The sequence below is a fragment of the Ambystoma mexicanum genome, chromosome 4q (assembly GCF_040938575.1).
Source record: "Ambystoma mexicanum isolate Mex_15411 chromosome 4q, UKY_AmexF1_1, whole genome shotgun sequence".
Classification (NCBI taxonomy): domain Eukaryota; kingdom Metazoa; phylum Chordata; class Amphibia; order Caudata; family Ambystomatidae; genus Ambystoma; species Ambystoma mexicanum.
Window position 1 is genome coordinate 228,390,402 of NC_090928.1, and position 24,584 is coordinate 228,414,985.

Genomic DNA, 24,584 nt, shown 5'->3' on the forward strand with positions numbered 1-24,584 from the left:
CACAGGGTCTTAGAGCATCTCACAATACAGCACCACAATTCGGAATGTGAAACCGTGGTTTAAAAGCAAACGGCAAGATTGTACATTTGGCAAAGTACGTTTATTGGACATCAAATGTTTAGAGAATATTCAGCGATTTGCATTTTTCTTTGCTCTCGATCCAAATTAGTTCGTCTTGAGGGAAGCGATGTTCGTGTGCAGTACACAGGGTGTTGGTTTACGATAAAAATAAGCTCTTCTGTCGCACTGATAATCGCATGGCTGTTCCAACAACGAGGCACTAGGCCACCACAACGGTAGGTATGTTGCATCTAACCGTTAGTACCGCGTAAGGGCATACTTGTACTTGGCGATCGTCCCATAAAATGGTCAGGGTGGTAACGTTGTTCACGCGGAGAAGCAACTGGCGGCTGTAGAAGCCGTCCGCCGGTGTCTGGTACTCGTGACACAGACAGTAGTGAATGATGTACCTAAAAACATAAAAAATGAAATTAGTCTCACCATCAGATCCTTATTAAAATTATTCATTTCATAGCGAGGACAGCGCTACTGGGTGTACACAAGTGTTTAAAGGCGTGGCGAGGCATGGAGGGGGGGGAGTGGAGTACAAGGTAAGTAGCATAAAATAATAAATAAATAGGGCCAGCTGGTGGCAAGTGCAAGGTAAGTGCAGAACAAGTGCTGGGAAGGGGGGGCTGTAGGATACTGAGACAGTCCCCCAGTGCAGGGGTTGACAGGGAGGCAGTGCAGGTGGAGAGTGGAAGGGCCCAGGACCGAGGTCGCAGACAGTGGACCAGTTGTAGCAGGGGAGAGGGAGAGAGAAAGCAGAAGCAAAGAGGAAGGTTTTGAGGTGCTTCAGTAAAAGCAGATGTTTCTCCTCAAGATAGTGCGCGGTAGAAAACACTATGCCACATAGAACGAACAAGTACAACTGAACCCGTCTTTAAAGCCACTGTATAGTAATGAAATTGCGGTATAAACTCATCAAAAGTTACTTACATTATATTTGCATTTTCCATTGTGTCTCTGTGTAGGGCAGACCCGAAACACCACTCCTTCTTTGCCGACGTTACTTCTTCTAATGAACGTGGCTCATCGTTTCGTTTCTGAAATTTTATTCATTATCTTTTCTTAGTCTTTCAGGATGGTCCCGGCCTGTCAAGGTCAAATCACAATAGAACCTTATATTGGGTCGTGGGCCGTTCCGCCACCCGAGCAAAACATCAAAGCAGCTGACCTTCACTTTGAGCGAGCACACATTTCTAGTTAGCTGCAGTTAGTGTAAGGGCATCTTGTCTGCGTGCCTTTTTTTTTATTGTCCCTATGGGTCGGCCATGTGTTTGTAATACGGAAACATTCTATAATTTTTGTAAAAATGATTTATATTACTGTTTGGTTTAATTGCAATGGGCCTGCAACATGAGGAGACTCGAGAGAACAGACAATCAAATTACAATCATTTAAACCGTGATGTGTATTTCTCAATGAGCTCTGCTTTAGGTGGACATGGAACAGAGGCAATGTTGGGTGGCAATGCAGTTGTCCCCTGCATAGGTTCGTTCACCACTCCATGTATGTGCCTATCGAGGACATCTACGATAAGTCTCTCAATAAACTCATATTGCATATCCTCAAACACTGGTTTGATCACCCATTGTTTACTTCTTTTAGTGAAGGCCTTATTGTAGCGAAGCGTCCCTAAAGTTCCGGTCGTCCTACTTTGTTGACGGCCAACATTATGGTTATGTGCCAAGACCGCTAGAAGAGTCCGATTTTTCATGCCTTCCATGCCAAAATGCAATCTTTTGGGCCTGTACTTTAGGCACATATTGTGGAACACCTCCAAATCTCCTGTGTGGCAGAATTCCGTGAGTCCCCTCAAATCTCTTGTTATAGTTTTATCAAATACAATCTTTTCAATGGCCTTGTGAGTGGGTGATGAAGGAATCAACCACTTCTTCTTCCGTGCCTCCTCTGTGGACAAATGGCCATGTTCACATTTGTGGAAATGCTCATTTGTCGACCATCGATGTACGTTGCTACAGTGCAACATTACTGACCGCCATTTTTCCAGTAGAATTTCCAACGACCCTTCACATGTTTTTGAGCTCCACCAAAGATGGTTGCTGATTGACTTGGACCACTGTGAAATACCTTGCATATCTTTTTTTTTCCTCCAGCCGACAATTTTTTATTGATTGTTTTTGCAAGATGCCATACGTCAAATTGGTGATTTATATTTTTGTACTCTTCTCTCATTGTCTTGGCAATTGAAACGTGTCTGTCCGTGGCTATCAGGTCGATCACCATTCCCCGCGATTGTAGTTCTTGCAATGATGCTACAAAGCCAACTTTCTCCATGGCCACTGAGGATGTACTTTGTGACACCTGCACGACCACCGAACTCACAATTTTCTTACTTTCCATGTCCTGAAAGTGGTAGGTGCAGTACTTGGCTGAAAATCCTGGGCTGTCGCACTGTCCATCACCGGCTAGCCTGAAGCGTTTGCCCGCGAATGTACTTTCCATTGACATTTTTTCCATTCTCCAAGCTTCGCTGATGGCTGGAAATAGATAATCGGTTTGGTATTTGTAGAACTGACTTTTCGCAATGAAATGGATTCCCACAAACTGAAAGAAATACTGTAACTTTTTAAAACTTGAACCACTAAAAAGTGCGGCCGCTGCACAAAGTAGATTGCCTGCTGGCAGTTGCCCCAGCATGGGTTGTGCAGACCATGCGAACGGATGATATTGTGTACAGGTGGCATGTATTTTAAGGTTAGTGCCTCGAATTGCACGAGTCACATTAATCAATGGCTCCCCACATACTTCCCCACCAACCCAATGCCCACATTTCATCATCATAATAATATCCATCAAACAGCTATCGAATACAATGAATTTGGCCTCTTTCCTTATACTGTCACTCTGCATCCCAGCTGGTTCGGCCTGTAACGTTGAGGACATGTCACTCGCATGAAAGGTACAATCTCTGATATCGTCTTCCGCTATGCTGAGTGATATTGATGGTGTTTCATTGTCGTCCACTTCATTCTCTTCCATTGCAACATCTGTTCCTTGTCCGGAGATGGGAGAAAAAAACAATGTCTTCAACTTTCGCGCGCTCTTATTTTTTGCGGGTGTGGATTCTGTGAATTGATCTACGACTGCATCCAAACTACCAGGAGGACATTCACTATCAATGGCTGGTGGTGGTATAGCTCCGTTGTCAATCACTTCATATTCTTCCCATTGGCACGATGCATCTCCAGTCTCAAGTCCCTGCCAAAAGGTTTGACAAGCAACATCTCTCGTTCGCTTCACTGTCTGTGTAGATCTAGTTCTTACACCCACTCGCAACTAGAGGACAGATTAGAAAAGGGATGTTCAGTTTAAACACAACTTACAGTATTGAACTATTGACAGTGAAAGACAACATAATATAGTGAACAGGACACTAACCTTCTTTTGCTTTCTTTTCTTTGAAACTTTCTTTCCTCGAACTTCAACATCTGGACGCTGTTGCTCCGACTCGTGTGTGCATGTCTCCACTTCCTCTCGCGCTGCAACGACTATACTTTCATGATAAGCACATCCATCACTCACTGAGGCTCCATCGACTCCCTGAAACATAGAACTTTCATTAGTATGTATAATAATATTGAAAACACAAAATGTACTTGGGACCAATACCCATACGTACATCTCAATAGCAAAACACGAATGAACGCATTGTGTAGAACATTCAAACGACAATAGTTCACGGATTGTTGATCTAGTTAGATTGAACTGTCAAGATCCATACCTCGGGCTCCGCATAGACTTCCATTGATGATATTATTGAAGATGCCGCTTCAGCAACTCCCTGAAACACAGTAATTGCATTAGTATGGTTTTCTATTTTGTTTAAAAGAACATAAACTTTCTGCAGGCGTCAACGGCTCATCTAAATAGACCTGCACAAATGATCAGTTGTCTAAAATAAATAATGGATATCTAAATATGATTCGATTTGCTCAATCGTTGGAAGTGTCACCACCCAGAGATCTGCATCAACTACTAGGGGTGATGTTCTTGTTGAAGAAGCTCCGTCAGCTCCCTGAAACATAGTACTTGCGTTAATAAAGAAGGAAGTATAGCGGATGTAATCACGTCATTTGATCTCGCATGATTGATCTGTCAGTATCCATACCTCGAAATGCATAAGAACATCAAGGGACGCTGTAACTGCGGTGCACACTTCTGCAAGCTGTTGCGCCGACCCGTAACTGCATGCTCCCCCTTCTTCTTGGACTAATGCTCCATCGACTCCCTGAAACATAGGACTTTCATTAGTAATGAACACAATATTGAAAAAAGAAGACACATAGGAGGGCGACGACAGAAGGACATACCAATGGCTAAAAACGAAAGAAACATTGTGTGTAACAATCACGCTACAAGAATGCAAGATCTGATGATCTCCATCGATGGAACTGTCCGGAAACGTACCTCGAGCATCTGAGTGACATCTACGGTTGTCGTCAATGCGTTGGACTCCTCAGCATCTCCCTGAAAGACAGTACTTGCATTATTTTGGATAACAATAATTATAACTGAAAACAAAGACTAGAGGACGAGTACTAGGGTGTACCATTAGGTAAAATAATTACACGATCAATTAAAACTATTGATTTACATGCCTAAAACAAGTCAGTGTCAGAATAGCTAAGTAAGATTACCCGATAGGCGCTTGAAGTGGCTGATGACTGCAATAACGACACAGATGGAGAATCTTCAGCCTTCATATTGAGTGGATACATAAATGGGGAAATTATTGTTAGCTAATGCTACACACTACCGCAATGCCGAGAGATAAATACGTAAACTTGACTCACCAGTGGAGGGATGTGGACGAATAGAGTGGGAATAGCGGTTGAGAGCAATTTTCGCCTCGCTCGCGGTGTTTTCGTCCTTATTAGCAATGATGTGGAGTACATGTCTGGGCTAAAGTGCCTGCTGCAGATGCGGTATCGATCACCCCTCTTGTCCGCAAAGACTTCTAGGACTCTACTTTCTATCTCAGAGGCTGGATATCCGCAATATCGGACCCATTCTCTTATCTGATCTATTGTCTTAGGGAAAACATGCATTATAGTACCTTCAGATTTGTTATGGGTCTTCGAAGGGCAACCGCCAATGGAACAGGCAGGCATTATGGAAAGTTCTGAAAAGTAAAGATCAACAATTCTCTATGAATACCAATGTGTTAAAACATTAAATGACACATAAAAGGTTCAATGCAAGGTCCGTTTTGGTTCTTGGAACTATACACGTTATTCACATGCGGATAAGTATTTCAATAACTTTCAAAAAATAGAAAAAGTAATTTGACTAAACTCAGAACATGTGACTAGTTCCTTGCATGTACTGTCGTGAACGAAAAGAAAACATGGATGCAATTTGATGACTACTAGCAAATAGATATAAATTAAAAAATTGGACGCAAAATGATTATGGTACATGGACTTACCTTGACGAACAAACAGTTAGATGCAGGGATCAGAGTAGTTTCTTGTCGTAGAACAGGGAGCAGTTCACAGGTTGCAAACTGACGAGTTTGCTCAAAGTGGTCACAGAAGTTCACAGAGACGAAGAGCAGATAACCAGCACCTTCACGGGTTGACTAGCAAAGCGCAAAGAAGTTCTCATTAGAAATATGAAGTGGGTTATAAAGAATTCGAAACAGGGGTGTGTTTGTGAATGAATGACGTGTATATGTCGTGGCATTATGCGGTCTGCAGGGGGCCGTCCAGCGTGAGGGGGGATGCTTGGCAGGAGACACGGGGTCTGGAGGTAGACATGGTAACAACAACCCATGCTCTATAGACCACTTTGAAGTGTACATGGTCTTTGGCACCTCTTGGCCTTTATCGCTCCCTGACAGCTCCACTTGCCAGCACAAGTACCCCGGTGCGAACTGCCTTTGATAGGGCGGGGGGTGGATCAGGGCGGTGGTCGTGCAGACAAGACACAGGAAGACTCGTGAATGGAGACACACTTATGTGGATTGCAGGGGGCCGTCCAGCGTGAGGGGGGATGCTTGGCAGGAGACACGGGGTCTGGAGGTAGACATGGGAACAACAACCCATGCTCTATAGACCACTTTGAAGTGTACATGGTCTTTGGCACCTCTTGGCCTTTATCGCTCCCTGACAGCTCCACTTGCCAGCACAAGTACCCCGGTGCGAACTGCCTTTGATAGGGCGGGGGGTGGATCGGGGCGGTGGTCGTGCAGACAAGACACAGGAAGACTCGTGAATGGAGACACACTTATGTGGATTGCAGGGGGCCGTCCAGCGTGAGGGGGGATGCTTGGCAGGAGACACGGGGTCTGGAGGTAGACATGGGAACAACAACCCATGCTCTATAGACCACTTTGAAGTGTACATGGTCTTTGGCACCTCTTGGCCTTTATCGCTCCCTGACAGCTCCACTTGCCAGGACAAGTACCCCGGTGCGAACTGCCTTTGATAGGGCGGGGGGGGTGGATCGGGGCGGTGGTCGTGCAGACAAGACCCGTTTGCCTCAGGGCCTCACCAAGGAGAGGCCATCTAACTGAATGTAAGAGGATGGCTGCAGGATCTACTACATGGAAGGCAGGGGGGTGAGTTTATAAATACCTCACCCTCCCAGGAGAATATACACTAGATTCATTTAAAAAATCAAAACCATTGTTAAAATATATGTTGGGCTTTATTTTAGATTTTAATTAAACATAAATAATAAACATTACACATTGTAAAGTTGAGGTTGCAGCACATCGAGGGAAAATCCGCGGTATTGTCCACTGTCACTGGGGAAATGTTGTCTAATGGCAAGTACCGCACAGGCAGGTATTACTCTCCGAACGCGGTGTCCGAGCCTCCCGTGAAGCCACCAAGTGAAGCAACGATAGGCCACCAGCCTGTACCACCTGTGAAAAAAAAAGATGCAAACTGTATTAAACTGACCAAACTTTCTTATCAATGTCGATTCAGGTAACACATGTCATTTTTCTTAGAAAAAAATTATATCTAGAAAATGCACTATATGGAACAAATTTACATGCGTTCGAATGATATGTAAATGTAATTTTATATGTGGGAGACAACCATGAAATAGTGGTGGCATCACTGACATCACAAACAGAGTATACTTACTCGTTACTCGGATTACGCGGACGAACAGTGCCACGAAGTTCGTGCATAAGCACCATCATCATCCTCAACACTGTCCGTGAGAGGCAGGCTTCCCTGAACTCTGGCAGCTCGGTGATGCATTGTGGACTTTGCTCGCCTTCCTGCAGACTTTGCTCGCTTTCCGAAATGTAGGCCAAGCACCCGGAATTTTCACGGCAGCAGCAGTTCTCCTCCTCAGTTGGCATTAGCTCGCACCGATTGCACGTGCACCAGGTGGAGACGCCGTCCATGCGACATGGTCCAGGCTCTTCATCCGTTGACTGGTCCTCCCAACTGCCGTCCGAATCCCCATCGTTTTCGCGTGCTTGCCTTTCCAGTAGTTCCTCCTCGGTGTACTCGGGCTCGTACATATACGGCATTATTGTGGCCATTGTGCGGTAAAGATAGTAAAATAATTTACAGAGATGGTACAGGTGTTCACACGGGCTACAAGCGGCGAAGGTAGCTGACCAGAGCACTGAAACGAGTCACAGAATACTCAAAGTAACACAGAGAGAGGAATGGAATCGAAAATCTGCTGCTGTATGTTGTGAAACGGTCTGTTTATACTTATTGGGGAAAGAGGCGTCCTGCCATTTCCATGGCAACACGTCAATAGCTGAGGCGCAGCGATTGTTGACACGAGACGTGCTTGAAATGGGCAGTACGCGTCTGCTGATGTCAGGCTCAGGGGCGGGGGATTTGATTTAGTGCCGCAAAGGCAGGTGAGCCAGGTCGATGGGGCGAAATGATAGGATTATCACAAAATGGAGGCTGATTTCGAGTGCGATAATGGGCGAAAAGTCGGGTAAGGTCCATAGGAAAGTTTCCTACGATCTACCGATTTATGCTTACAAACACATGGCCGACCCGTAGGGACAATAAAAAAAAAGTCCCGGAACTATCCTTTAATTCTCTTCTGGATGTAAGATTTCTCTTCTGCAGATCGGGAGTGGCAAGGGAGAAACAAACTATTGGAGCCCACCATCTGCCATTGAGATGCAACCTGACAGTACCAACATCAAAGCCATTCTTGTTACCTAACTGCCATTCAAGATTGGTGTGCTGCCAATGATCTCTGTCTGAATGCCAGCAAGACTGAGATCCTCCTCATTGGCACACCATCACCTTCCTTTCCCCTCACTCTCTGGCTGGCCTCCCTTGGCCCTCCTGCTATCCCCACCTGCGAGGCCAAGAACCTTGGTGTCACCTTTGATTCCACACTCCTTCTCCGCCCACATCGCTGATGTATCAAAAAAGTCAAACTTCCTACTGCACCTCCTCAGAGGTACTCTTCCTTTCCTCTCATTCCCCCAGAAGCTCACTGTCTCCCAAGCTCTGGTTCTCTCTAAGTTGGACTATTGCAACAGCCTCTTTCTTAATCTACCTACCTCTACTCTCCGCCCTTTGCAACTTATCCAGAACAAGACTGCGAGACTTGTCCTTGGCCTCAAGCATTGGGATCGTATCTCTCCATCTCTGAAATCTCTCCATTGGCTCCCAGTGGATGCAAGGATTAAATTCAAAACCCTCTGCATTGTACACAAGGCTTTCTGGGGCCTGGGTGCAACATACCTTCAGCTATCCCTCCGCAAATACCTCCCATCTCGAGCACTCCGCTCCTCTACCTCCAACTCCCTCTGTCAGTCGTTTCTCAAAGGAACGAGCTGGGGGTAGATCTGTCTTCAGCTGGGGCCTCCCTCTGGAACAGCCTCCCTGCCACTCTAAAACTTGAGAACCATGTCTGATTCCGGAAGCACCTCAAGACCTTCCTCTTTGCTTCTGCCTTTGCCCTCCCTCTCCTCTGCTGACTCTACTTCCCTCGGCACTATGCACCTGGCCACCCTCTCTCCTCCGGGCCCAGGTACCTGCTCCTCTTGCCACCCGCACGCACTGCATCCGGGCCACCCCTTCCTGTACCCATACAGCCCCCCACCCCTTTGTTTTGTTCTTCCTGCACTTACCAGACCTACCCAGCCTGCTGCCTTAAACCCAGCACTGCCACTTGCTGGCTGCACTACTCTCTCTTGACTTTTTATTTATTTGTTTTTTTTTAGTCCTTGCTCCGCACTCTCCTTTTGTTCCCCCTTCCAGGCACTTCCCTCTCCCCTCTACCATGCACTTGCGCGGTCTCAATTTCACTGGGTTTAGTAAGGTTGTTTTTGTTTCTCCTGTTCCCCTTGCCTTGCCGTGCTCTGAAACACTTGTGTATGAGCATGGTAGAAATAAAATATCAATATCAATACAGTTCTGCTCTCCTCAGTGCTCTAGATCAGCACACCCCCACAAAACCATGACACGTAAAAAAAAGCAACCACCACAATTGGTTCACTGAGGAATTAACCCCACCCCCCCTGCAAACTAAAAGGTGCAAAAGAACATCTGTGGAGAAAAAAAACGTACCTCCACAAACAAGGAGGCCTTTACATCGCCAGTTCGTATGAAACAGCCATCCTCACAACACCAGAATCAATGAAGCTAGCTCCAACACAAAAGCTCTTTAAAATCCTTAAGGAGCTCGAATCTCCAGGCCATCTTAGCGCTAGCCTTTCGAAAGACGAAGCCTGGTGCTCCCTTATACAACCAGCCCTAGCCAACAAAACCCACAACATCACACAACTACTCTCAAATCTCTGCTCCCCACCACAGATTCGGATATCCCTGTACTCGCCGCCTCCCCTGCTCCCAAGACCCCCCCATTTTCACTTCACCCGTGTTGTAAGTGCTCGCCACCATCCCAACGCCTCAAAGCATCCAATTGCACAGGTGATCTGTCCTGCCCCTCATCTAGGTTTCTTACTGTACCGCCTACTCACAACTTCAAAACTATCTAGGAAACCCAAAATCTGCTTGGCACATGCCAATCTGGGTTCCGGCCCAGACACAGCACAGAATCTGCCCTCTTTAAAGATTCCGCTCAACCACATCTGTGATGCTGTAGAGCTCTCCACCCTCCCCCCTACTTGACCTCCGACGGCCTTTAATCTTGTCGACCACAACATCTTATGTCACCATCTCATGGCCACCTTCAACCTCTCCACTGAAGCAGCTAATTAGTACTTCCTAACTGGACCATCCTCGAGTCTTTGCTGCAGCCGATGCAGCAGACCCATCCCAGTCTCGAATGGGGTCCCACAATGATCCTAACTCTCACCCACACTGTACAATATATACACCAAGCCACTCTTTGAGCATATTGACAGCCTACACATCCCATACACAAGTTTTGCCGAGAACACACATCCTCAAAACTAAACTGACTAGTAACCACAAACTAGACACAGCAATGTCAACCATATTTACTGCATCATCCAGGCCTGGGTGGTTACACACCATCTCTGCTAGAATGACGGTGAGACATAACTCCTCATTGTCGGTTTCTCTATTGCCTCAAATGCTGGGACCCTGCTTTAGGCCATTTCTCCTTCGATGGGAACATCAGCCCTGTATCGACCCTTGTTAAAACAGTTTGTCTTGACTCATAGCTAAACATGCAGAAACATATCAAGGCGGTAGGTAACCTTGTCTGCTGCCTACTCTACCAAACATCAACCTATCCATACAATTCCTTACCACGAATTTCCTCATGCTAGCTAGGGCCATTAGAGGTAAAGTAGATTTCTGCCATGGCATCCTTGCAGGAACCTCCACAAAAAACCTCAAATTACAACCGATCCAAAATAACTCTGAGGGCAGTGTGGGGCCTAAAACGATGTGATCCCATCTCCCTTGCAGAGACGTGAAGCATGCCGGTTACCAGTTAAACTGCACATTGAGTTCAAAGTCTTATCCATCATTCTTTGCTGTCTCTACAACACTACCCCATACCAAACCCATTACATCTCCAAGAAGTCCAATTTGTGCAGCTTGTGATCCTCCTCCTTTACCCAAGATTCAACAGAAGAGCTGGTGGAATGATTTTATCGCTTCCCACTCTTTGCAATGCCCTACCCTCCTGTATTCAAGAAGAGCGTGCCTAACTGCACTGTTTAACAAATATTCCTAAACATAAGGGACTCACCTGAAATGTATTTAACTGTAACAAAAACTGCTATATTGCTACTTGTTTTGTAACCTCACTAGCGCTGTGAGATCTCGGCACTCAAAAGACTGTTGCCATCACATCTGACAAACGATGACAAATGGTGCAGTGCTGCCAATGATTTTGTTATGCTTGAAAAGAATTTCTAAAACATTAATCGTAGGGACAATTTTCCATTTTTAATTTTAACACTGACGTGCTTCCAATTTATAAAACACAAATGTATGACATTCAAAGGACACAACAATAAAGCGTGGTTAAAACAGAATCAAATCGGAGTGAACAGGCCAAAGCATAAAAAGTTCATCCAGTCTACTTGAGTTTTGGCTGTGTGGGTCCCAATTTACATAGGAAATGTGGCCCAGCTCGCCTCAGAACGTGAATAATAAACAATATTCGGAATCACCATTCCCAAAATAGTGTCAACCCTTTTTGATACAGAATGTAGTCTCACCCTGGGCCCTTCTGGAAAAACCTATCACAGTACTAATCCGGTGCTCGGGGTGGTATACCGTATGGATTGCCCTTATTGATCTTACTCAACTGGCCCTTCCATGTAAGGTGGCTGGCCTGCCCCTTCCCCATGAAACTATTAAATTATTGCAGAGTTGTAGGATTACCATTAGCCCTTGCCCTCTGCCATCCACCTAGTTTTTGTCCCGTGATTGGCTGGAACTGGTCTCCTCAGGCCTGGGACCCAGCTTGGTTCTTAGCACTCTGTGCACCTCTTCAAGGTGATGTGAATGACTGTGTACCTAATGTATCTGTTAGCAATACCACTTTTGCCTGGGAGTGCTCTCCATGTTGCAACTTTGTTAACTTCATGTTTCACTTCATGTCTGTGGTGTTGAGAACTGCTAGTCTTCCGACTGCGGGTGAATAACCATTGTCTGGCTCGGCAGCATCACATGGTTGAGGACCACAAATTAGAGCACTCCTGGTCTGCAATAGAGGATTTATTCAGTTTTTCTGCAGTTGGCCCTTTTACGTCTTAAGTTTGGAATGTGCTGCTTGTCTCTGACCTTGGCTGTGAGCCCTGGCCTTCCTGCTCTGTGCAGCCTGGTTCTGCTTCCCTAGTTTCTTGTTCTGCGGCTTGTGATCTTGTGATTTTCATTATATATATGATTTCTGCACACCTATATCGTGCTATATTCCCTATAGGTTAGTCGCACTTAGTCCTGCCAGGCTCCTTATGTGATCCTGCAGTTCCATAGGGTTAGTTGCCATAAGCATCTGCAAGCTTCCTCTGTATCTCTTCGTTGCCTTGTGTTCAGCATTTCTGCATTTGGCTAATGAGAAAAACAAATGCTTTGACAATACGTATATGTATCTGTCCTCTGTAATGGAATTTATAAACGGCAACACAGATCTGGAGGCATCAAGGCGCTATGGAGAAAACAGCAGAGAGAAGGGCAACGCATGTTTAAAATAGAAGTGTCTGTAGCTGCTTACGAAAGATAGAACGTGGTTGCTCCTTAATATGAAATGGAAGGGCATTCCACAAAGACTGCCAGTACAGAGAAAGATCTGCCTCCAGCTTGTCGGAAGCGGGGGGCAGCAGAAACTGGTTGGACGAGCAGAGCAATCTATTAGGCTGATAGAGCTTTGCTTGCAAGAATTCAGCTCCAGTAGAGTGAATAGCACGGTGAACTGCGCATAAGATCTTACATTTCACCCTAGTTCTTATGGGCAGAGGCGCTGGAGAAGGTTGTGAGAATGGGACAGTCTGTTTAGTTGGGGGGGGGGCTGACTGAGAGCGAGCAAGCTTCACTGCTGCGTTATGAGCAGTTTGGAGGTGTTGAAGTAGCACCTCTGGATGGCCAAGATGAATACCATTGAAATAATTGCACCTATGAGGGGTAGTTACAATTTTTGATCTAGCCTCATTGGGAAGAAGCTGAAGCACCTTCAAAACTTTTAGCAAAACCAACCTGGCAGACCAGAGATTTCCACCTAATTCCAAGTCTCACTACAGTAGACTGTTTCGGGCAGGGTCAGACGTGCTGGCCAGTAGTCGTGGGGTGGGGGGGGTGTGCGGGTCCAACTAGTGGGAGCCTGGCCAATCACCAAAACCTCAGTGTTCTCCCCGTTTAACGTAAACCAGTTTTCAGTCATCCACTGACCCAACTCTGAGACACACACACACACTCAGGAGCTCAGGGGGGCTTTCCATAGGGGCATTGGGCCGAAAAAACAGGGTGTTGTCCCCATATATAATATGCACACCAAAGCTAAAGATGAGCTTTGCTAACACCCCATATATAAATTAAAAAGCAGTGGGTCAAATGCTGAACCCTGCGTAAATCCACAATCGAACACCGTGGGGGGGGGGGGGGGGAGAGACACCACCTGGGTGCATTCAGTTAGAAAAGACGAAAACCACTTCAGAGGAACCCCTTAAATTCCAGCATCAAAAAGGCACTGTGAAGTCTCTGGTGGTCGAAGGCTGCGGAGAGGTCAAGCAAAATAAGAATACTGGTCTCTCCCGTCTCTTCTGTCTGTGTAAATGTTCTTCGTATACACGTGTTTGTGTATTGTGCATGGTTGTGAGTGTACTTCTTGACTAACCTGGCTGTTTTGTCACTAATGATGCCTGCACAGTGTTTTCTCTGCATTTAGTCAACGTCATCCAGCATGGCATTTGGGTCTGACCACTGTTGAAGCACATATATCCATAAAGCCATTCATTGGATATGGTTTCAATGGCTGGCTGAGAGAATCTCTCTGCATATGTCTGTCACTGTTGCTCCTGTGGGCTGTCTGAATAGTGAGTGTCTCTGCATTCTTGACTCTTCGTGCCATCGTGTTCATGGGGATGGGCGGGCATTCCTGGGACCCTCCCTTCAATTTCTAATTGAGGCAGAAACTAATGATCCTCAATATTCATCAGTGATGGGTGTGTTGCGCTTATCTGCAACACTGAAGTTAATTTTTTTACGACTAAAGGGCGTGCCCATACTTGTGCTACTAATTTAAATCTGGGATGAGTATGTGGGATGGGGTCTCTTCATAAGTTGATTCTTCTGGTATGGCGTCCAAAAGGATCGATCTTCAGCACTTTCCCATCTAGGAAGTATTTAAAGTAACCATGCCATTGGCTGAGTTTCCTGACCTAAAAGGTTAACGTGTTAGACAGGGAAATGGTCTAATATACACCTCATGCGTAAAAGGTCACTGCAAGGTTGAGAAGCTCTTAACAGAACTGAGGATAGTACAACCAGGTTGAGTTATGGTAAACCTAAAGGAATAGAGGTGAAACAAACTTTGGAAATACTTGTTTGTCGAAATATATATTTTAGGTTACTCTATTGAAATGGCTAAGAAATGTACCTTCACTGTCATGTTTGTTCATTGTGTATTTGGTACGCCAAAGTTCTGGTTGCACTGTCTGCATCTGTGTGCAGTGTTTAATACCAATGTTCGTCATATTACCTAATAGGAAACGCTCGTTCACTCACGCCGCGAGCAGGCTAAAGCACACTACGGCGGCTATCTTGGGGGGGGGGGGGAGAAATACTATTTCGTGTTCAGCACTATCATAGATCCAAAATTACACAGGGGGGGAAGAAATACTATTTCGTGTTCAGCACTATCATAGATCCAAAATTACACAATACGTTTAAGTGAGGTAAACAAATCTAGCAGCACCTTGGAGGTACCCCAACCCCTGTGCTATAAACTAGACTGTCAGACATGTAGTTCTGTTTAACATGCTGTACTTGGCTTTAAAGGTAAATCCACTGCTACCGAAGGGAGATGCAGATATGGCCGCCTCCATTGGTGAGGTGCAAATGTCAAGAGGCAATGCTAGGTGAGCTTTCTTCATCTAGGAAGTAACCTTGCACTGTTAAGCTGCTTATGAAGACCCTTGTATAGAGTTGATGGGCCCAGTGTTCCAACTTGTATAACCTGTTTGGTACTGAAAAGTTGCTGACATCTATGGTTTTGATAATGAACCATCAGATATCATAATGTTCATGGTAGTGTTTCATAAAGGGTGCCAGCAATCTAGGTTCCTGATTTTAGATGTATGATCAGTGATGTGTTGGTGGTGCGTGTAGTGGCTCTGTTGGTGCTCCTTCACAGTGCTCCAGGTAATGGACGTGCAAGTATTTACTCTATTTTTTAAAGTTGGGAGTAAAATGATTTTTTAAGGAGAGAAAAGTCCTAGTCACAGTTGGGAGTATTTAATAAGAGTAAAAATGTTTTACCTGTAAAAAAAGAAATGCAAGAAATATTTTTTGCGCCACATTATATATGCACATGAAAAGGTACATTTTTTCTTCAGATTAGGAAGTAATAGAGCTTCCTGTGGCACTATGCTTACTACTGGTCCAAACATATCCACGATACTATGTGGATGAAAGCAGGGGGACATGCTCTGTCAGTTTTCCATTTTTCGTTAGTATTTCTACAGCCTATTTTTATTTTTTGGCAATATTTCCCTATTTGTAGGCAGTTGGAAGTGGCCAATAAATCCTTTCTGTATGGTTGCTTCTCGATCTAGCTGCAGATTTTTATACCATTGACCATATCCTTTTATTTCAGCGTATACGGCTAGCTATATGTCCGAGTTCAGCCCTGTTGTATTTTATCAGTTAGGACCTCATGAGTTAAGATTAAGGACTGTTTTCTTCTGCAGTTGATTGAACGGGGACCTGCATTTCTCTCTTTAATCTGGTTGGTCTTGGGCAAGTCTTTCTGAACCATGTAGGCAATATCCGAATGATCTTTAGCATTGACCAGAACCCAGAGACCAATATTGTCCATTGCCACTGTAAAACGGAACTACACAATCCCACAAGGGTAGAGCAAAACCACTGGGATTATAAAAACCAACAAATAACCCTTCAACACACATGGGATCAGGACCCATAACAAAGTGACTGAGATGGAAACACAACCATCATAGAGGCTTCAACACTAAAACAACCGACAGCCCTAGTATTGTTGGGACACCACAGGCTTTCACCACTATGAAGCTGATACAACCATCAGGGGCATTTGCCGCTGTGAAGCAAATAGCTACACAAGACTTCATAAGGGCAAAGCCACCGGGAGAATAAAAATCAACCTTAATTCACTCATTAACGAGGGATCAGGGCCCATAACACTGAGATAGAAATGCAACCACCACAGAAAGGCTTTGACACTAAAACCCCAGCAAACTGAGCCCAAGCCCCACAAGACTCCAAGACCGAGGCACAACCACCTCGGGACCATGCCACAGTGCAAGAAAAACCTTAAAGGACCCTATAAGGAAAGACCACACCAGTGGAAGAACAAACCCCATCTGTCACTCATCAACACAATGGACTTGTTGGCCATAATGAAACCCTGCAAAGGAAATAACCGCCACCGAAGCAGCTGCAATTATTAACCCCATACAGCATCTAAACCCGGGACACCCCACTGAGACAGATAAAATCACCACATACATAACCTTAAACTCAATCCTTAAACAGAGGCCCAACACAACTACACTGAGGCAGGTGTCCCTGTATGTCGGAGCACACCGGCTTAAAAGGAACCTGGGAAGGCATCGAAATACACTATCTAACTGGAGACCAGGAAATAATCGACCATGGAGGGCAGCCCACCCCATGAAATATACTACAACATATCACAATCCAAACCGTCCCCGAAATGGAGGCTACTGCCAACAGCCATAGCGAGGCGCACTCCACTTTACACCACATCAGACGGTTCCACCACTTATTCCAAGTAACGAAAGACACTGAGGTAGGCACACGCCTTTGGAAATTCGGATGAATTGGATTCTCACGCCTAATTGCTAATCTGTGGAACTCGATCCTGAAGGAAATGGACACAACAAAAGACCACCAGAAAAGGACTGAAACCATGTCTTTTCAACTGTGATCAATATAAATGAGCATTGCGCCCAATATCACAGCAGATCCGAGACTATCAAATAACTGTACAGATTCTGGAACCAACAATGTTTTTTTAAAAGCCTGCACTAATCACAAAACATCCCTGCTCCTCGCTTCTCTACAGCACACCCCCACATACCTCACACAAACTAATGGGATAACCCACCTTGCATAAATGCACATCTGCCATAAGATCCACCTGCTGCAAACAACCCAGTCATTGGACGCTGCCCTTATAGACACAGCCCCACTGCGCGCATTCCAAACACCTAGAAAGCAGAAATGCAGACGCAAGTTTCTCCTGGTTCTACAAGCACCAACATAAGAGCATAACCAAGAAAAAACCTGAAATCCTGCTAGTTTTTCAGATCAGTGAAGCCCTGGCTATTGCAGAATTTAATGTGGCAGGTCTTGCTTAATGAAAACAAGTTGGTATTTACTATCTGCCCGCTAAATCCTCAAATAAGCTTCTTAGTTTAGTGCAGTGCATTTTCAGCTAGTGCGGTTTGCTGTTACTACCAGAAAAGCACTGCTGTACTTTAGCAAAAACATAGTTGGATCAAGGCTAGATTGTATGCTAGTTTGTCGAGGTCTGTCTTGCACAGCCTCAAGTTAATTTAAAACGTAGCTGCTCGTGTTCTCTTGCACCTCCCAATTCACTCATATATTTATCCCCTGTAATGAGAAAGCTTCATTGGTTGCCTGTGAAGCACAGGATTGCCTTCGCACACCAAGCTCTTCGCAAATACCCCCTCTGTTAAGGATCGTTTAAAATGGCACTTCACGTGGCCACCAAAAGGTGCCTTGTGCTATGCCTGGATGTTACATTGTTTCAGACTAAAGTCCAGTGCTGTTGTCGCAGCTAAAATCTGGAATGGGGTTTCTTGGGACTTAACTGGTGCTCAGGAAAATCAAAACCTTTTGTGACTCTTGTTTTGGGTCTGAGTGGTGGGCTGTTAATTGAGTGTTGTAATCATCAGTTGCTGCACCTCTGCTATATTAAATTATGGCCTCCTAGAAAATGTACTGAAGTACATCAGATGGTCTTACTGGATTTATTAATTAGTAGCTCACTACTGTGGCTTCTGTTTCAACCGGAAACCTTCTTGCTCTTGCGTTCTTAGTTGTGATCATGTTGGTTAATAATAATAATAATAATAATAATTAGGCTTTTATATAGCGCTACAAACCCTCAGGTATCTGAGCGCTGCTTATTATTACCCACGGTGTGTGGTGCTCATTTATCGACCTCGGAAGGATGAAAGGCTGAGTTTGGCCCCGCCGGGATTCGAACCTGCGTTAACAGGCTCTGCACGGGTGTCAAAGCGGGCGCTCTACTCGCTGTGCCACTTGACCGGCTATACCCAGAGTCCTTTGTGGGCATTCTTCTGAGGCAGCTTGGGAACTTTTCCAGCACAACCCTGCTGTGCAAAGCACCCCCAATTTGATTCAATAAATCGGGGTAAGTAAGGTGGAAGCTGAATTAAGGCAGGGGTAACAATACTCCTGCTTCAATGCTCTGCATATGTCAAGGGATGTAAAAAGTCAGACTTTGAACTATGATCACTTATACCATTGCATGTTGTCTGCTGTTATTTAGCACAAAACATGTGCCGTAATGTTTAACCAAGTGCTATATTGCTGATTTTCTAAATCGTTTTTACTCTCTTTCTAGGTTTGAGTGGGACAAACTTTTGGAGAATGTGCATTGTTTGATCATAAGTGTGACAAAAACTGACAAGCAGGAAGCTTATGTACTCAGGTAAACCATGTTGCGCTATCGACATCGTAAATGTGAATGGTTACTCTTTTGCCTTTTTAAGGATTCTTAACATGGATACATTTAATAAGCATGGGTGCGCATTTCAAGATGTAGGCTGCTAGCCAGGTGCAATAATCCGCTCCACAATAAGGATGCTAATTCATTAGGGGCAGGGGAAAAGCATAATAGAAGGGTTAGCGGGATGAGAACGTGGACAGGAGGGTTGGGGAGTGGAGCGAGTGGGGGGCTGAGACATTTTAGAGGACATTTTTAGGGAAGTAGGGGGATTTTAGAGTCCAGTGCAGAGGTTATGGCATGAAAGGAGCCTCTGCTTTTCACTGACTTTGGACAATTGCTTGCTATCACCTGGTCTTTTGTTGATATGTAATCTCACTTTACTATTTAGCGCATTTACCAGTATTGCTTATCCACGTGTAATGTATCCTCTTGTGCAGCCAAATGCTACCTATTATGCCCTGCCACCATTTAGCCACTGCCTGCCCCGCTTAGAAAATCGAATTCAGGCTTTGTATTTTGTTGAAATGCTACGTATTATGCCCTGCCACCATTTAGCCTCTGCCTGCCCCACTTAGAAAATCGAATTTAGGCATTGTATTTTGTTGAATTGTGACCCACTTGTTTGTTTATTCATTTGTTAAGCGCACCAGACTCGTGAGTAAAAGGGCGCCGTAATATGGAGATGCAAGACTTACATAGTTGCGTATACACGTTACAATATTTACATAATAGCAAGATATACATTTTTTACATGATTACAGGATATATACAATGTACAGAAAAGGACGAAGAAATGAATAGCCAGTGAAATTAGATAAATAAACAGTAGGCACTATACAGAGGTTAATTGTGCCACGTGGGGCCCTTTGTAGAATACTAGGCTCCCGAGTGGGTCACAGTGCGTAAGGTCTTCAGAAACTAGTGCAAAAGTCAAAATTAGTACAGTGGTCCACAGTTACTGCAGGATGACCAAGTCACTAAGGAGGTGGGCAGGTCCTCTAAGGGTGATGGGAGACTAAGGATCCATGGCAGTGATATGTTTTATTCAATTTTTTCTGAACTTAAGGTAGGGTTGGTCTGCTCTCAGCTCCTGAGGCAGTGAGTTCCAGCTTTTAGCTGCCTTAACAGTAAAGCTATTGCCCCCAATGGTGGTGAGCTTGTATTTTGGAATCGTCAGACAGTATTCCCAATTCTGATAGGTCTGAGAGAAGTTCTTCTCTGGAGTTTGTCTATGAGGTAGCTGGGGGCAGCGTTGTTGAGGGCTTTGTGAGTCAGGGAAAGCGTTTTTAGTAGTATTTTGTTGGATGTAGATAGCCATTTGTGTTGACGTCTCGAGGAAGAGATGTTTTTTTATTTATGCCTAAGGCTGCTCTTAAAGCATTATTCTGAAGTGTTTGGAGCTTTTGAGTGGTAGATTTGTTTGCACCACTGTATAGGGCATTACAGTAGTCACTTGTGACCTGCCTCTGAACTACCTAGCACTAGTCGCAGGATCCCCCTGTCATTTGTCACATACCAGTGGCACACACCAGCTGCACACACAGCCACTCTCCACGATCATGATGCCAAAGAGTGCACCTCCCAGTCATAGCATAGTTTCACTCTCCCTGCCACACTCCGCTCAGCCAGCCTAACAGCCATCCTTATAGCCCTCACTATAATGGCCTCTACGCCTCCCTACATATTCCCAGCGCCCGGCACTAAATTCACATGCCACAGCACCAGACTACATCAGTCTCGGCCACCTAGCCTAGACACTAGACTCCGCAATCTCAGAAATCGATCACTTCCTAGCTATTTCCTCTGCTCACCCACACCCATCACGACTAGAAACACCAGATTAGGCACCCACTCTGCACCACTACCCCATACTAAGATGAGCATAGGCACTGCTACCCTCCCCCACCACCCCAACATGCCTCTACACTACTTCGCACTAAGCCCCTCACTACCACACACCACAACAAGCAAACTTCACCCCATATTAGTACAAACAAAAACATCAAAGGCACGCAACACACACCTCTTAAATGCGCACTACGGAACGTACGCTCCCTACTTGCACATGCCCTTGAGATAAATGATCTACTATCCACACTTAATCTGGACCTACTTTGCATCACCGAATCCTGGCTCAATGATGCCTCCTGCCCAGCCATCGCACTAGCCCTACCCACAGGCTACACATCCTTAGGCAAGATGGATGTGATCAGATTGGAGGGGGAGTCACCCTTATCCACAAAGACTCACTATCCATTAGATTAGCAGACCATAGTACATGGGGGTGGTAATGCTGATATCCTATCAGCCAAGCTTACGCTCTCCCCCAATCTAATCCACATCCTATACAGACCTCCTGGACTCCCAGCTGACTTCCAAGAGCACCTCTCCCATCGACTCAGCAACAACATTAAAAAGTCCTCCAAAATCCTTCTATTAGGAGACTTAAATTTAGGATACAATGATCCTAAAGATAAATTTGCCGCAACCCTGGCTAAAGAAATCGCAGACTTAGGTTTCTCCCAAGGAGTCCTCACCCCCACTCACTCCAAAGGCCGCACCCTTGACTGGGGCATGGATCACAACTGTGCATCCAACATTACCTCAAACACCGCCCTTCCATGGACGGACCACACATGCATCGAATTACTCATCCCCACCAACCCTAAACCTAAGACTCTCGCCCACGCACCACCTGCCGCAATAAGTTCTAAAAAACTCAATGCAGCCAACTTGCGTCCCCACCTTAAAAGCCCTTGCCTAGCACCACCTTTCTCTCAGGACCCAAATATACTATCAGCTATCTTCAATGATACTCTCACCAATGCCAGAAACTCTATAGCCCCACTTAAAAGCAAGAAGGAAAAAAAATCATTTCACTGCAACTCTTGGTTCTCGGAAGAACTCCAAACCCTCCGAGCTCAAAAGTGTCAGTCACTTAAAAACTGGATCCGAGTGATCTAAATAAGAGCCTCTTCAAACAAATAGCCTTCCAATATAAAAAAGCCATGTTAGCAGCAAAATCCTACTCCTTCAATGACAGGATCTCAAAGGCCAACTCCCAAGCTAAAGAACTATTGAATTAGTCACTACTCTGGCTACCGCTGACGAAATAATCAAAGATGAAGCTTGGTGTGCGAGTATCCAAGCTGCCATGCTACACGAAATTGACCTTCTCCAAAAGAAAATCAAAGACCATTGCAAAGCATTACCTCAACAGACAGGAACCGAGCCTACCAACTCCACACCTGCCTCGTCTAAGGCCACCATACCCGACTTCTCCTTCAGGGACGTCACTGAACCAGAAGTTATCAACTTACTAAAAAATCTCAAACCCTCCCTTTGTAAAGGCGATATATGCCCGCCCAAGATCATCAAAGACTGCGCAGACCGCTTTGCGCCACTCTTTACGGCCTTCATCAATGCGTCCTTTGAGGCTAGCTGGGATAATGCCTGATTTAAAGAGGCCTGGGTCCGCCCCCTCCAAAAAAAAAAACCTACCCTCGACCCCCTTTAACCCAACAACTACAGATGGATAACTGCAGTGCCATTCCTCCTGAAATTATTGGACAAAGCCACACACTGCCAAATCCAACACTTTCTGGAAACCCACTCCATCCTAGGGACCAGGCAATCGGGCGTCCGGAAAGGACAAAGCACTGAAACAGCCCTGGTGGATCTATAGAGTCAGATCACCCAAATCATGGATAAGGGCAAGCCAGCCCTATTGCTCCTCCTAGATCTCTTGGCCGCATTCCCTCTGGTTGATCACAAGACCCTCACACTCAGCCAATTTCTCTAAAGAATCAGCTCTCTGGATCACCTCCTTCCTCGAGGGAAGAGCCATGAAAGTCTTCTCGGACACTAACGCCACACCCACTACAATCCATTGTGGGGTCCCTCAAGGATCCTGCACTGCACCCACACTTTACAACTTATTCACCAAGCCTCTTTGACAAACTCGACTCACATAGTATCATGTACATTAACTACGCGGATGACACACAAGTACTTCTACCTCCGTCAGGTTCATACCACGAAGACGCCAAGGCACTCCACACGATCTACTCCATCATCCAGGCTTGGATGGCAGTTAATGGCCTCTGCCTTAATGGAGACAAGACTGAAATCATGATACTAGGTCAACAGAGCACCCTAGACAAACTGGACAAACTGAACGCCAACTTCTCCATTGACAACTCCCTCATCCCCGTATCCACAGCTGTCAAGACACTGGGAGTAGACTCCTCACTATCAATAACCAGACAAGTCGGCACAATCACTTCCTCATCTGCGCATACTACCAACATATAAACGCCATCAAGCCATACCTCTCAAAACCTAACTGCCTTTCAATAGCCAGAGCAACCATTGGAGCCAAACTGGACTATTGCAATGCCCTCCTAGCAGGCACATCGGCAAAAAACCTTAACAGACTACAAGTCACACAGAACAATGCTCTCTGGCCCGCTCTTAGCATCCCAAGAAGAGAGCATATCTCCCAGGCCAGACACTCAGCCCAATGGCTCCCGGTCAAAGAGCGGATCACACTCATCCTCACCCTCACACAAATGCCTCTTTCCGCCCCGTCCTACCTATCAGAGACCATCTCCAAACCCTCCTCCTCACGTCCCACCAGGACACAATGCACCAACTTACTCCATATCCCACACATCAAAAAAGCCAAAGCCGGTGGCCTAAGCTTCCCCTACATTGTTGCCAAGTCCTGGAATGCTCTACCTGCAGATATTAGAGCAGAGAACTCGCACTCGATTTTTCGTAGGAAACTTAAGACCTCCTTTCTTGCACAATAATATGTGGCACTTGCTAACCTATGTAAATATACTGCACTGTAAACTTGTACAAATGTCATACCTGCTCCTGTAAATTATGTATTACTTGTTTATATGCCACTAAGATATGTCTGTAACAAGCGCCACGATGCTCCCGGGCTGACGTGCGCTCTACAAATCCAAATAAACAAACTCTCAAGGCACAAAGACTGCTGAGGGCACCAGCTTCCCCACTATGGTCGCCTCACACTGGAAAGCTTTTCGTTTATTTACTTTGCACATCTCACTGTGTTGTGGCCGGATGCTAGCCCCCTCTGAGAACTCCTTCACACATTGCAATGTAGCCTAATGTATGCTAACTATGATATTCCTTTAACTTTTGTCTTTATCAATGTATTTGCAGTCAAGAGGCCACTTCCATATATAACCATTGAATCAAGCTTACATACTATTTCCTCTAACAGCGCCTCGATGCCTCTGGGCTGCAAGTGCGCTATACAAATACTAAAAATAAATAAAAATAAAAAATAAATGTGGATGGGGACTTCAGTGTTCCCTGTTCCGGTCACACAGCATTGACTGGTAATCCGCCTGAAAGGGCAAGAACATGGCTGAAGGACATTTCTTGAAGGAGCATATGGTGCCTAAAGTTTTACTGTGCATAATGTACCAGAAACGTAACACACCAAAAAGGCATAACCATCCTTGTAACACACAAATGTGGTTTAAGTTAAAACTCGGGTTATTACAAATGGTAGAAAAACTTGCTGTGCACTTGCAGCCATAGTGACTGTTAGGGAAGATTTCTTTACTGCAACTTTACTTCCATTTTTATGGACCCACACAATTCTTGCTCATATTTATGATCCTGAC

At 45.3% G+C, this 24,584-nt stretch overlaps 1 protein-coding gene across 1 annotated transcript in view; it reads left to right on the forward strand.

Moving 5' to 3' along the window:
• The window catches only part of AMD1 (adenosylmethionine decarboxylase 1), a 344,136-nt gene that overhangs the window by 17,471 nt on the left and 302,081 nt on the right, over nucleotides 1–24,584 (forward strand). The window contains exon 2 of the mRNA XM_069607770.1: nucleotides 18,814–18,900. Within this exon, the coding sequence (XP_069463871.1) occupies nucleotides 18,814–18,900 (87 nt within the window). The remainder of the gene's footprint in view (nucleotides 1–18,813; nucleotides 18,901–24,584) is intronic.